At 39.7% G+C, this 14,981-nt stretch overlaps 1 protein-coding gene across 27 annotated transcripts in view; it reads right to left on the bottom strand.

Annotated features, from left to right (window-relative positions):
* obscnb (obscurin, cytoskeletal calmodulin and titin-interacting RhoGEF b) overlaps window positions 1–14,981 on the bottom strand; it is a 69,929-nt gene that overhangs the window by 35,965 nt on the left and 18,983 nt on the right. For 24 of the 27 annotated variants that reach the window (XM_044368212.1, XM_044368203.1, XM_044368205.1 and 21 more), the window contains 20 exons: window positions 14,514–14,780; window positions 12,380–12,649; window positions 11,996–12,262; window positions 11,618–11,884; window positions 11,126–11,392; window positions 10,761–11,030; window positions 10,395–10,664; window positions 9,962–10,228; window positions 7,587–7,853; window positions 6,779–7,045; window positions 6,202–6,468; window positions 5,343–5,609; window positions 4,854–5,120; window positions 3,165–3,431; window positions 2,679–2,945; window positions 2,127–2,393; window positions 1,616–1,882; window positions 1,104–1,370; window positions 584–850; window positions 70–336 (listed from right to left, as the gene is read on the bottom strand). In XM_044368212.1, the coding sequence (XP_044224147.1) occupies window positions 70–336; window positions 584–850; window positions 1,104–1,370; window positions 1,616–1,882; window positions 2,127–2,393; window positions 2,679–2,945; window positions 3,165–3,431; window positions 4,854–5,120; window positions 5,343–5,609; window positions 6,202–6,468; window positions 6,779–7,045; window positions 7,587–7,853; window positions 9,962–10,228; window positions 10,395–10,664; window positions 10,761–11,030; window positions 11,126–11,392; window positions 11,618–11,884; window positions 11,996–12,262; window positions 12,380–12,649; window positions 14,514–14,780 (5,349 nt within the window). The remainder of the gene's footprint in view (window positions 1–69; window positions 337–583; window positions 851–1,103; window positions 1,371–1,615; window positions 1,883–2,126; window positions 2,394–2,678; window positions 2,946–3,164; window positions 3,432–4,853; window positions 5,121–5,342; window positions 5,610–6,201; window positions 6,469–6,778; window positions 7,046–7,586; window positions 7,854–9,961; window positions 10,229–10,394; window positions 10,665–10,760; window positions 11,031–11,125; window positions 11,393–11,617; window positions 11,885–11,995; window positions 12,263–12,379; window positions 12,650–14,513; window positions 14,781–14,981) is intronic. The other 3 variants (XM_044368230.1, XM_044368231.1, XM_044368232.1) reach the window with 3 other exon arrangements.

Here is a 14,981-nt window from a genome sequence, read left to right as displayed (position 1 = left end):
ATGAAAAGCTGCTCTATACAGTTTTTTAAAAACCATTCCATGGACTGACTCTTTCATTCATCCTCCTACCCTTAATGTTGAGGCTGGCTGTGGTATTCTGGTCTCCACAAACACAGCTGTAGTCTCCACTGTCTTCTGGCACCACTTTAGCAATGTGGAGCTCATTCACAGAGGCCGTCTGCTTCATCTGGTACTTTTCTCCAGACGTCAGGACTTGTGTTCCCTTCTTCCACTCCACTGGGACTCCAGGTTTAGAGATCTCACAGCGCAGAGTAACACTAGCTCCTTCCTCAGCTTCCTGGCCTTCCAACTTGTGTTTGAACGTCACTGGTTGGGCTGAGCATTTATTAATTGGTTAGCAAACCTGGCATGCCCTTACATAGAATTATTAAAATATATATGCAAAACAAGTACCTAAACAGACATGGAATCCAAAAAAAAAAAAGTAAAAGTTGCGATCCATGATGACATGAAGACTCCACAACATATGTGTCTAAATTCTGTACGTACAGATGAAAAGCTGTTCTATACAGTTTTTTAAAAACCATTCCATGGACTGACTCTTTAAAAATCATCCTCCTACCCTTAATGTTGAGGCTGGCTGTGGTCTTCTGGTCACCACACATGCAGCTGTAGTCTCCACTGTCTTCTGGCACCACTTTGTTGATCTGGAGCTCATTCACAGAGGCCGTCTGCTTCATCTGGTACTTTTCTCCAGATGTCAGGACTTGTGTTCCCTTCTTCCACTCCACTGGGACTCCAGGTTTAGAGATCTCACAGCGTAGAGTAACACTAGCTCCTTCCTCAGCTTCCTGGCCTTCCAACTTGTGTTTGAACGTCACTGGTTGGGCTGAGCATTTATTAATTGGTTAGCAAACCCTGGCATGCCCTTACATAGAATTATTAAAATATATATGCAAAACAAGTACCTAAACAGACATGGAATACAAAAAAAAAAAAAAAAAGTAAAAGTTGCGATCCATGATGACATGAAGACTCCACAACATATGTGTCTAAATTCTGTACGTACAGATGAAAAGCTGTTCTATACAGTTTTTTAAAAACCATTCCATGGACTGACTCTTTAAAAATCATCCTCCTACCCTTAATGTTGAGGTTGGCTGTGGTCTTCTGGTCACCACACATGCAGCTGTAGTCTCCACTGTCTTCTGGCACCACTTCAGCAATGTGGAGCTCATTCACAGAGGCCGTCTGCTTCATCTGGTACTTTTCTCCAGACGTCAGGACTTGTGTTCCCTTCTTCCACTCCACTGGGACTCCAGGTTTAGAGATCTCACAGCGTAGAGTAACACTTGCTCCTTCCTCAGCCTCCTGGCCTTCCAACTTGTGTTTGAACGTCACTGGTTGGGCTGAGCATTTATTAATTGGTTAGCAAACCCTGGCATGCCATTTCATAGAATTATTAAAATATATATACAAATCAAGTACATTAACAAACATGAAATACAAAAAAAAAGTAAAAGTTGCAATCTAAGATGACATGCAGACTCCACAACAAACATGTCTAAATTCTGTATGTGCACATGAAAAGCTGTTCTATACAGTTTTTTAAAAACCATTCCATGGACTGACTCTTTAAAAGTCATCTTCCTACCCTTAATGTTGAGGCTGGCTGTGGTCTTCTGGTCACCACACATGCAGCTGTAGTCTCCACTGTCTTCGGGCACCACTTTAGCAATGTGGAGCTCATTCACAGAGGCCGTCTGCTTCATCTGGTACTTTTCTCCAGACGTCAGGACTTGTGTTCCCTTCTTCCACTCCACTGGGACTCCAGGTTTAGAGATCTCACAGCGCAGAGTAACACTAGCTCCTTCCTCAGCTTCCTGGCTTTCCAACTTGTGTTTGAACGTCACTGGTTGGGCTGAGCATTTATTAATTGGTTAGCAAACCCTGGCATGCCCTTACATAGAATTATTAAAATATATAAACAAAACAAGTACCTAAACAGACATGGAATACAAAAAAAAAAGTAAAAGTTGCGATCCATGATGACATGCAGACTCCACAACAAATGTGTCGAAATTCTGTATGTACAGATGAAAAGCTGCTCTATACAGTTTTTTAAAAACCATTCCATGGACTGACTCTTTCATTCATCCTCCTACCCTTAATGTTGAGGCTGGCTGTGGTATTCTGGTCTCCACAAACACAGCTGTAGTCTCCACTGTCTTCTGGCACCACTTTAGCAATGTGGAGCTCATTCACAGAGGCCGTCTGCTTCATCTGGTACTTTTCTCCAGACGTCAGGACTTGTGTTCCCTTCTTCCACTCCACTGGGACTCCAGGTTTAGAGATCTCACAGCGTAGAGTAACACTGGCTCCTTCCTCAGCATCCTGACTCTGCAGCTTCTGTTTGAAGGTCACTGGTTGGGCTGAGCATGTATTTATTAGTTAGAAACCAGTGACAAACCAATAAGAAACAATACAGGAAAATAAATTACATTTAGTTCCACTTTCAAACATAGTAACACACATTTGCAAAAACTGCCACAAAAACACTCACATTGAAAACACAAAAAGCAAACACTGGCAGGTTGCAGTACAGACAGAATGACTGATTCCAAAACAAACATGTCTAAATAAACACATAAAAATATGTTCTATAAAATTTTCCAAAAATCTTCCATGGACTAACTCTTTGAAAATCCTCTTCATACCCTTAATGTTGAGGTTGCCTGTGGTCTTCTGGTCTCCACACACGCAGCTGTAGTCTCCACTGTCTTCTGGCACCAAGTTTTTTATCAGAAGTTCATTCACAAAGGCCTTCTGCTTCATCTGGTACTTTTTTCCAGACTTCAGTACGTGCATTCCCTTCTTCCACTCGACAGGGACTCCAGGTTTAGAGAGCTCACAGCGTAGAGTAACACTAGCTCCTTCTTCAGCCTCTTGGCTCTCCAACATTTGTTTGAAGGTCACTGGTTGAGCTGGGTATTTATGAGTTGGTTAGCAGTCAGTAGCATGCCATTACATAAAACAAAAAAAATACTATATATATATATATATATGGATAAAACTGGTACAAAAAACCAATTTGCAATCCATGAAAACATGCAGACTCCAAAACAAACATGACTACATATGAAAGGCTGATCTATACAACTTTTAGGTTCCATGGGGTGAAATCTTTGAAATCGTCCTCCTACCCTTGATCTTAAGGTTGCCTGTGGTCTTCTGGTCTCCACATACACAGCTATAATCTCCACTGTCTTCTGGCACCACTTTGTTGATCAGAAGTTCATTCACTAAGGCCGTCTGCTTCATCTGGTACTTTTTTCCAGACTTCAAGACTTGTGTTCCCTTCTTCCACTCCACAGGCACTCCGGGTTTAGAGATCTCACATCGCAGAGTAACACTGGCTCCCTCTTCAGCATCCTGACCCTGAAGCTTCTGTTTGAAGGTCACTGGTTGGGCTGAGCATTTATTAGTTAGTTAGTAACCAGTGGCAGACAAATAAGAAACAAGACTAGGTCAAAACCTAGTATATGGCTGGACTGTGTATGGTCAGTGTGTGAAATTGTGGCCAATTTGTTACAGGCATAGTCAGTGGTAGTGTCTATAATGTGAATTCCTGAATATTAAATGATCATCAATTTTCTGAAGTGGTCCCAGTAATATTTGCCGATAAAGTGTACTGAAGAAGCATATCACATGACATGGTTAAACTACATTTGAGTCAAAAAGAAAAGGTTATGAATGCAGTTGCAAGAACAATACTTTCCAATCATATCTTGGGATGTTTGATTTGAAAGAGAATTTATTTTAATTCTAATTACAACTATTCTATCTGTTAACTCTCCCTTCTCTTTCATCTGTTTCACTCTGTGGGTGTCGCTCATTTTTCACTCTGTATAAAGTGTTTTGACAGAATGATTTTTATCTGAGGTGCTTTAACTGTGTGCTCTCTCTCATGCTTGATGAGGCTGCGGTGGAAATTATAAATGAAAGTTTTAACCGCATTTTGAGTGCGAATTCAGGAGGCTTATCTCTGCCTGGTTACCACAGTTACAGTCAAATCAAGCGCACCTGCAGAGCAGCCACCCCACACTAAACTGATATAACAGCTACATATACGAGTCGCATGTTTTACGTGTTTTAATGCTACTGTTCATCGTTTGTGATGTGAGAACATCAGAGAAATACAAAGCTGGTGTCCCGGTATAAGTTAAGTTATAAAATCCAAATGCAGCGCGGAGCGTCTCTCCTGCCAGCTGCTGACAGCTCTGCCAGCCAGAGAGTTGATCACACTGGACGGTAGAGGAGGAGACAGTAGAGACACTCATACATATCTGTTTAAACAGGAGTTTAGCTGACATTGCTGCATTTAGCACCGGAGCTGAGAGTGTCAGAGCTCAGAGCAGGAAACACAGTCACTCTGTGTCACTTTGCTATCCTCTACTTCCATCATCTTATGCCGATTCATTTTGAAAGAGCAACGGCCAACGAGGAAACTCCAACACTGACCAATGGCTGACCAATGGTGTCATTTTATCACTCACTCGGGCACTCACTCAGTTACTCAGTCACTCACGGACAACCATGGTTATAGGGCTGGTCCATGGCCAGTCCAGCCAACAATACAGGAAAATAAAAGTGGGACAAATTACATTTAGTTCCACTTACGTACATAGTGCCACACAACTGCAAAACCTGCCACAAATACATTTAAAAAACATTGAAAACACAAAAAAACAAACACTGGCAGGTGGCAGTGCAGACATAATGACATGCTGACACTAGAACAAACATGTCCACATATGCACATATAAAGATCTGTTCTATGAATTTTTCTAAAAAAGTTTCACAGATCAACTCTTTAAAAATCCTCTTCCTACCCTTGATCTTGAGGCTGGCTGTGGTATTCTGGTCTCCACAAACACAGCTGTAGTCTCCACTGTCTTCTGGCACCACTTTTTTGATCTGGAGCTCATTCACAGAGGCCGTCTGCTTCATCTCATACTTTTCTCCAGACTTCAGTACTTGCGTTCCCTTCTTCCACTCCACTGAGACTCCAGGTTTAGAGATCTCACAATGTAGACTGATGTCAGCTCCCTCCTCAGCTTCCTTGCTCTCCAACTTCTGTTTGAAGGTCACTGGTTGGGCTAAGTATTTATGAGTTGGTTAGCAATCGGTTGCATGCCATTACATACAACAGAAAAAACTGTATATACTGTATATGGATAAAACTGGTACAAAAAAACAAATACTGCAATCCATGTTAAAATGTAGACTCCAAAACCAACATGACATACATACATATGAACGGCTGATCTATACAGTTTTTAGGTTCTGTGGAACAACTCTTTGAAAATTTGGCCTCCTACCCTTGATCTTGAGGCTGGCTGTGGTCTTCTGGTCTCCACAGACACAGCTGTAGTCTCCACTGTCTTCTGGCACCACTTTGTTGATCAGGAGCTCATTCACAGCGGCCGTCTGCTTCATCTGGTACCTTTCTCCAGACTTCAGTACTTGCGTTCCCCTCTTCCACTCCACTGAGACTCCAGGTTTAGAGATCGCACAGCGCAGAATGATGTCAGCTCCCTCCTCAGCCTCCTGGCTCTCTAACTTCTCTTTGAAGGTCACTGGTTGGGCTAAGTATTTATTTGTGGGTTAGAATCAGTTGCAAACAAACAAATAAAAAAAAAAAAAAAGGACAGACTTGATATCACTGATATAAAACATCTGTAACCAGGTCCAACCAAAATTATACAGTTGCAGAGCTGTTGTGCCAGCAATGTCAGCGCTACATTTCTGGCTCTGCAGTTCCAGTCCTGCAGAAGTGTTAAAAATGCAGCGGCTATTACTACAGATGTTTGCATCTGTAGGTCTAAAGTATGGTTCCTATTACTTTACTTTCCTTTTAAGAGCACAGATTGGCATGTATAGAACTGGTCTGACAATGACTGAACAGCTCCCCAGTGTGGATAATCTAAAGCCTGCTGAACATAAATGTCTTTGAGAAGTTAAAAGCCATTTCCACAAGTTCCTTTACATCGAAAACAATACCAGAAATGCAAAATACTATAATACATAGTACTCTAATAAAATCAATTGCAAAAACTGGAAGAATAAAAAAATGACAAGTTGCAGTCCAGACACGACAATGTCTAAATATATAACATGAAAACCTTTTGCATACAGTTTTCAAAAATGATGATCAAATTTTTTAAATCCTCTTCCTACCCTTAATGTTGAGACTGGCTGTGGTCTTCTGGTCTCCACACATGCAGCTGTAGTCTCCACTGTCTTCTGGCACCACTTTAGCAATGTGGAGCTCATTCACAGAGGCCGTCTGCTTCATCTGGTACTTTTCTCCAGACGTCAGGACTTGTGTTCCTTTCTTCCACTCCACTAGGACTCCAGGTTTAGAGATCTCACAACGAAGAACAATGTCAGCTCCCTCCTCAGCTTCCTGGCTCTCTAGCTTCTGTATAAAGGTCGGCGGTAATGCTGTACAACCAAGTTTTCATAACTTGTCATAATCAGGTGAAATTTTTGCAAAGAAAGTTTCACAAAGAAAAAAAAACTACAAAGGCAACAGAAGTGGACTTCTTTTGAGAAATACAACATAATACATCACTTGTGTTTTGTAAATATAAAACTGCTGTGTAGTACTGTAAAAGTAGGCATTTTTATACAACATTAATAAAACTATACGTATCCTCCCTTAACACTTTTTAAATAATGTTAGTGATTGATATCATAACTGTTTATTGTCTACTCCATTTGTTCTGAACATACTTCAATCATGAATCCATACCATTGACTTTCACGGTTGCAGATGTCTTCTGGTCCCCACACACGCAAAAGTACTCTCCGCTATCTTCAACCTTCAAACTCTTGATCTGAAGCTCACAAGAGGTCTCCTTCTGCTTCATCTCATACTTCTCTCCAGCTATCAGAATTTCAGAGCCTTTCTTCCACTGAACGTCGGCCGCAGATTTTGATAACTCACAGCAAAGTGTCACAGTCTCCCCTTCCTTTTTATCCTGGTTCTTGAGCTTCTCTACAAAGCTGGCAGGCAGGGCTGAAATAAAACAAACAAAGACTTGATTATATTAAATAGGTTGTTACATTTCGTTGGGTTGTGATGAAGGATGGGAAATTATTACAGGTGAAGATGATGGATGATTTGACGTGCTCTAGTCAACTGATGTTAGCTTTTTGAACCCAAAAATTATTCCAACAGTTTGGCTGATCTTCTTTTTGTTGAAGATTAAAGGGGACTTATTTTCAGTCATATATGTATATAATGGTACAATGTCAGATGCTGTACAACCAAGTTTTCATAACTTGTCAAAATCAGGTGAAATCGTTTGGTTTCACAAAGAAAAAAAACTACAAAGGCAACAGAAGTGGACTTCTTTTGAGAAATACAACATAATACATCACTTGTGTTTTGTAAATATAAAACTTCTGTGTAGTACTGTAAAAGTAGGCATTTTTATACAACATTAATAAAACTATACGTATCCTCCCTTAACACTTTTTAAATAATGTTAGTGATTGATATCATAACTGTTGTCTACTCCATTTGTTCTGAACAGACTTCAATCATGAATCCATACCATTGACTTTCACGGTTGCAGATGTCTTCTGGTCCCCACACACGCAAAAGTACTCTCCGCTATCTTCAACCTTCAAACTCTTGATCTGAAGCTCACAAGAGGTCTCCTTCTGCTTCATCTCATACTTCTCTCCAGCTATCAGAATTTCAGAGCCTTTCTTCCACTGAACGTCGGCCGCAGATTTTGATAACTCACAGCAAAGTGTCACAGTCTCCCCTTCCTTTTTATCCTGGTTCTTGAGCTTCTTTACAAAGCTGGCAGGCAGGGCTGAAATAAAACAAACAAAGACTTGATTATATTAAATAGGTTGTTGCATTTCGTTGGGTTGTGATGAAGGATGGGAAATTATTACAGGTGAAGATGATGGATGATTTGACATGCTCCAGTCGACTGATGTTAGCTTTTTGAACCCAAAAAATATTCCAACAGTTTGGCTGATCTTCTTTTTGTTGAAGGTTAAAGGGGACATATTTTCAGTCATATATGTATATAATGGTACAATGTCAGATGTTCATATTAAACGTGGCCGAAGTGTCAAATAATGAGGTGAACATATGTAGAAGTAATCCCTGTGAGCAAAAAGTGCTGGCTTTTGAGTGCTCTGAACGCTCGGTTTTCAGCGTTTTTTTCTACTTTCAGCCTGAGCTGATGTCAGCTTGTGACAGATATCATCTGCTCCACGCAAAGCGTGCAAGTTCACTGCACTGCTCCACTAACATTATGGTGTTTTTCCATTGTTTTGGGGGTAGTCACGCCGAGCCCTGACTCGAGCTAGCACGCTCAGAGCTTTTCCATTCCAAAGTAAAACAAGTTGTTTACCTGTTGGAGGTGTGCTGGTCATCTGCATCTCTTCATCAAACATCATCATCACTATGGCTGTTTCTGCTTGTACTATTCCTCCCTGCATTATTTCTAACTGATCCACTGAAAAAATAGCTCCAAATATGCCCATATCTTCTTGTGTCAATTGGTTTTTAGTGCCACTAATGAGGCTCTTCTAATTCAGTGAGGAACATGTTTCGTTTAAAAGCTGTCAATTTGAAGCAGTTTAGCAGGAAATGTTGGGTTTGCATCAGCGGTAACTTAACATGATTCTGATACAGCTGCCCCTCGGCAAGCTTCCGAGCTGAACTAAGGGGCTGCATGACGGGCCAGTGTAAGATAAATAAGGAGTTTTTTGAACTGTAAATCATGCAACACTACTATAGTGGAGTCCCAGAATTAAAATAAAAGAGCTGCAAATGAGCATAATGGGCCTTTAAGCTACAGTGCATTTATTCTATACGGAAAAACAAACCTCTCATTACAGTTCTAAAGAATGAAATCCTTTTTGAAATGCACAAAGGATTATCAACACAGGAAATTTTCATTCATGAAATGAGCAGCCCTTGCATAACAAGACATTACATTTGGGAACAGGTCACAATGAAACATTTGCACATGCTGATGGATGTCATTCACAATTTGTGAATCTGCAAACAATATCTCAGTCATACAAATCCCAAGACAAAGAGGATAGAACAAATCATAGAACAAAAGAGCTATGCAGATTGTTCAGTAATATATTCACAATGCAACACTGAGAACACATTTCTATGAGAAAATACAGCAGATCTAATAACTAGTCAACCTAATTCATGGTATTTTTGACAAATCTACATTGTAAGTAGATCTGTAAGGGACTGAGGGCGGTGTCAGTTACCTTTGACAATAAGGGACGCGTATACTTTCTGGTCTCCAGCAACAACAGAAATGGTGCCTGAGTCCCTGGGAGTCAGCTCTCTTACGGTAAGAGAGTGGAAACCCCCCTCTAGAACCTGAATGTCATTGAGGGGGCTTGACTGCAGAGGGGTGTGATCTAAGCACCACTGTACATGAGGCAGATCAGTGGGACTGACACGACAAACAAATGTAGCAGATTCTCCCTCAAAGCAATTAATATCCTGCAGTGTTTCCAGTATCACCACTGACTGGCCTTTAAAGCAAAACCAAATCATACTATGAGCCAAGTCAGCATGGAACTCACTACATATGGCACGACCAATTCAAAGAGGTGCAAAAAAACATAAATACATACAGTACCTATATTAAAATACTTCATGAAGGAAATGGGGCTATACAGTAGAAATTCAGGTGTTTAGGGTTACAATCTGAGAGACCTACAATGTATGTTGCTAAACACATTAAAAGTGGAATTATCTCAGATTAATCCTTCAGAATATTTCATTCCAGATATCAGATATTGAAGGTTCTTCTTCTATTCAACAGGATGAAAGGTAAGACATACTAGACATTTAATATTCAATTACCTCTTCATACACTATTCAAAAACTTATACAAACGTATACACATACAGTACATACTTATGTTCTTACCTTTGACTGTCACCTTTGCCATGGTCTTGGCAGTGCCCACGTCACAAGTGTAGATATCCGTATCTTTTTCCTCCAGGTGTTTGATGGTGAGAGTTAAGACACCCTCCTTCTGGGACATCTCATAATGACCTCCAGCCTTGAGCTCTGTGTGACCTTTAAGCCATATCACTCTGGATGGGGTTTGTGCAGTCTCACATTGCAAGGTCACAGAGCTCTTCTCATCTGCTTGGCTGTCCTTTAGTTCTTTAGTGAAGTTATGGATTGGCTCTGTAAAAAATAAAGAATCCTTTTTAAGATTTTAGGCACCATACAAGATTGTAGGATAAATATAAGGTTTCAGAAAATTTGATTATCCTTTAAATTATTCTGTATTTGGTACAGATATTGATTAGCTTTTTTACTGTAATCCCTAAATAAATTATTTCTGTCTTACCCTTGATCTCCAGCTTGGCCTTGGTGGTTGCACCTCCAACAACTTCACAACTGTACTCTCCAGAGTCTTGAGCAGAGACATTATGGATGATCAACTTCATGACCTTATCCTCTTGGCTGATGTCATACTTCTGGCTCTTCTTGATAACTTTGCTTTCCTTGGTCCACCTTACAGTCGAAGTAGCGTGTGTCACTTCACAAGTAAATACAGCTTCTTCTCCTTGAACAGCACTAACATTCTGTAGTTCCTTTGACACAGATGAAGCTTTTCCTGTAACAAGGGACCATAACATGTTTGACATTTGTCACGGTTCACTCTCATTATTTTAACATGTCAATCCATTCATAATTTTGTAAGATAACTTACCTTCTACTGTTAATGTTGTTTTAGAGCTCAGGTCTTTAATGTTGAAGACCACCTCTCCAGTATCAGCAGGGGTGACATCCTTAATGGTCAGCATGTACTTGCGTCCTTTACTAGAGACCTTGAAGCGGCCTTCATTTTTAATTGTTTGGCCATTAAGAGTCCAGGAGCACTCATCTGTGCTCTCACGAGATAAGATGCACTCAAAGCTACATGTCTCTCCCTCATTCACCTCAGCTGACTTCAGCCATTTGGTAATTCCAATGCCAATTTCTAGGACAGAGAGGAGAGGTGTATTATTCAGCTGCTATATATCTCAGATAACACTGTATATATATATATATATACGTTGTGGTAACAAAACCTACCTCTTACAGTGACCTTTGACTTAGAAACTTCAGTTCCAAGATCACAACTATACTCTCCAGCATCTTCTTTGATGACGTCCTTGATGATCAATCCCAAAGACTTGCCTGTGTGAAGGAGCTCATACTTTGGTCCAGCCTTCAAAACTTTACCATCTTTCTTCCATGTGGGAGAAACCCTAGGCTTGGAGGCCTCACATGCCAGAGTTATCATGCCTTTCTCCTCTCCAACGACATCGTCTAGAGACTTGAGGAACACAGCACGCTTCTCTGGAGGGTAATTGAGAAAGTAAAGAATGACTGGAGGATATATTATGTTCTCAACTTTTGGATTGACTGGAATAAGCCCAACATACCATTTATATTCCCTTAAATAATCTGATTATTACTGGCTTTTGTAAACCGATTTCTGAAATATCACGTGAATGAGAAACTTGGTCCTTTATCAGGTTAAGAGAGAAACCTTTTTTTGTCCTTGTCAACTTGAGTTCTTACCTTTAACTTTCAGTGTGACAGACTCTTTCAATTTGCGGACTTGAAAGGTGATAGTTCCCCCGTCCTGAGGTGCCAAGTTCTTAAGCGAGAGCTTGTGAACTTTTCCCTCATGGGTTATGGTATTGACTTCATTAGTGCAGAGCACCTTGTCATTCAGAAGCCATTGTACCTCTTCATCTTCATAGTTAATCTCACATGTAAACATTGCATCGCTGTCTTCATCAACCTCTGTGTCAGCCAAGTGCTTGGTGATCTTCATTTCACGCACTACACAGAAGAAACAAGATGCGGTCTTAGTTTTAAGGCCCACTATATTCAAGTGTCACTCTTTAACAGATGTTTTATGTAATGGTTGTATTTCAAAGGTGCAAACTGTACCTTCAACAGTAAGGTTGCCTTTGGTCTCAGCAGGTCCGGACTGACAGCGGTACTCTCCAGTGTCTTCCTCAGTCAACCTTTGAATGGTAAGTTGAGCCCTTGTAGTGTCTTTCTTCATGTTATACTTGTCTGATGCTGTCAAAGGTACCTGACCTTTGAACCAATGAATCTCTTTGGGCAATGCAGAAAATTTGCAGGTGAGTATGGCTGAGCTTTTCTCCTTCGCCTTCACGTCTTTGATGGGCTCTGCAATCTCAAGTGGACGCTCTAAATGTGAGGAACAGTATGAAATTAGAATCAAATTAATTATGCTGGATATATTTACAGTAGTACACAAGTTATTGTGGCCAACTGTGTCATATACATCAGATTAGACACTTTTACCTTTGACTGTGAGCTGGGCTAAAGACTTGCTCTTTCCAGCTGTAAACTGCACAGGTCCTGTCATGGATGCTTTGGTCTTTTTGAAAGTGAGACGGTGCATTGTTCCCTCTTTCTCCATCTCAACATCAGCGCCCTCCTGCACAGCAACTCCATCCAGAGTCCAAGTAGGAGGTTTCACCAGGTCCACACTGATTTCAACTTCGAAGACAGCTGCAAAGGGTTCTGTCACTTCTACTGAACTAAGCTCCCGCACAATGCTTATGGACTGCTCTGTAGGCATCATGAAACAAGAATGGTTTGGTTAGAAGTCATTAATATGATAAAATATAATAACAACATAATAAATGTAATGTTGCTTTATACTAAAGGACCATACTGGTGGTTCTGTCTTTTTTAATGAGTAAAAATCTTCATTTCAGATGATAGAAAACAAACAAACAAACAACAACAACAACAAAAAAAAACAGTATCCTTTAATGGGTTCATGGGCAAAAATGCTATGCATACCAATCAGTGTGGTCCTTTAACAGTACCTAAATATCATAAGAAGGATAACTCATATATGATTACTTTCATAGTAATTTAAGGACACATTACAGTCCCTGATTTTGGACCTAGAAACACCACCTAAATCCCCAGAGCTTACTATTAATTAACTGGGGATACTATTAGGGCTGCTCAATTATGGCAAAAATCATTATCATGATTATTTTGGTCAATATTGAGATCATGATTATTTAACATGATTACTCACTGACTTTGGAAACATCATGCATTTATTGAACTTTAAAAAAAAACATAATGCCTTATAATAATAATAATAATAATAATAATAATAATAATAATAATAATAATAATAATAATAATAACTATAAAGACTTGTTTAATATATGATGTGTATTATAATGTCATTTTATATAATGGTATACAAAATGTGAGAAAGGATTGCTGAAATGCAACTCTAATCCTTTTTGGCCGCTGGCCAAGCACTGGTACCAAAACAGCATGGACAGACCTGCATCAAATTCGGCAGGGAATCAAACTCGGCAGCTAACTTGACCGGGTTTTCGCAAACAATGGCTCACATGACTGCAGTGAGCTGAACTAAACATGCCTGGCTGAGAGTGAGTTTGGGCTTTTAGGGAGGGGCGAACATGCACCACTGTAAAGGAACGGAGTGCACTGGATTTATAACACAAGACAAAAATAGAGCATCATTGCAAAACGGAATGTGGCACACTAATCATTTGATCTCTATTATCTTGTTTTCATAAACATTGGAAGATAAAATCATAATTGAAAATAAAATTTGATTAATTGCCCAGCCCTAGATACTATCACTATCAACAACATCAATGAATATTACATTAGCAACATCTGTAATCAATCTGATAATCCATTATTAAAGTTTACATGTTAGAAACTATATTGACTTACACTTGACAGTGTAACACAATTACTATACATGCAGAGCACATCACACGGTAATGATCAATGTGAAACTTCTACAATTATTTTTTCGTCCTATTTTAAAACCTCTATACACCCATGTTACAAAGATGTTTTCCATAAATTTTGGCTGACTGAACATACAGTACACAGGTTGTGTCTAACTGACATCTCACTGTGTATGTTTTGTTGCACTTGCCATTAATGTTATTATTTACACCTGTACTTTTCCTACTGTGACACGTCAAAATGTCTTCTATGGTAATAACTTCAGCCTAAGCAAAGTTCAGATCAATCAGATTAACTGAAAACATCTGTGTGGGTTACTCAACTATCTGTGGTAATATAGTTTTGTTAATTCCTTTCTTGTATGAATAATTTGAATTTACGATTTTTATGTTAATTCATCTACTAGGTAAGGCATGTTACAAAATGGCTGAGAAATGCATCAACATTATGTTCCCATTTTGCCATTAGTATCATACGTATACTTAGGATAGTACTAGACAGACAGACAGATATATACATATACAAATACCTCATTGACTAGGAGATTGATGGCTTGTTTTGTGTAAATACTTTGAGTATGTATATGTATTTATAAAGTCATATACATTAATGCCCTACAATTGATAAACCTGACACTAAGTTCACAATCAACGTTTGTCATCCTCCATTGTGTTACCTTCCACAAGCAGTTTACAGGATGTCTTGTCATCAATGGCGTCACAGGTGTACGTGTCTTCGTCCCCAGTGTCCACATCATTGATGGTGAGTTTTCGGTACACATCTTCACTTTTGATCTCATACTTCTTGCTGGGTTCGAGCTCCATCTTGTTCTTGTACCACTTCACCTTTGCGCTAGCACGTGACACTTGGCATTCAAGATGACCACGATGCTTATACATCGCTATCTTATCCCTGAGTTTCTTCACAAACTTGACAGGCAGCTCTACAGCAATAATAACATCAAATCAATGAAAACTATCATGTATGCCACAAAGGAACATTAAAGGCAACCAATGCCAAGGCCTTGCCGAAGCCTTTACCCAAGTGCAATATATGACAAGCAACTTCCATAATTAAATTATGTGACAGCCAAAGCAAATGGGGCTAAAATGGCACATCATGTCATTTCCAACATTTTTTTGCA

Source organism: Thunnus albacares, chromosome 12, assembly GCF_914725855.1.
Source record: "Thunnus albacares chromosome 12, fThuAlb1.1, whole genome shotgun sequence".
Classification (NCBI taxonomy): domain Eukaryota; kingdom Metazoa; phylum Chordata; class Actinopteri; order Scombriformes; family Scombridae; genus Thunnus; species Thunnus albacares.
Note: the sequence above shows the minus strand (reverse complement) of the source record. Positions and strands in the feature narration are given on the sequence as shown.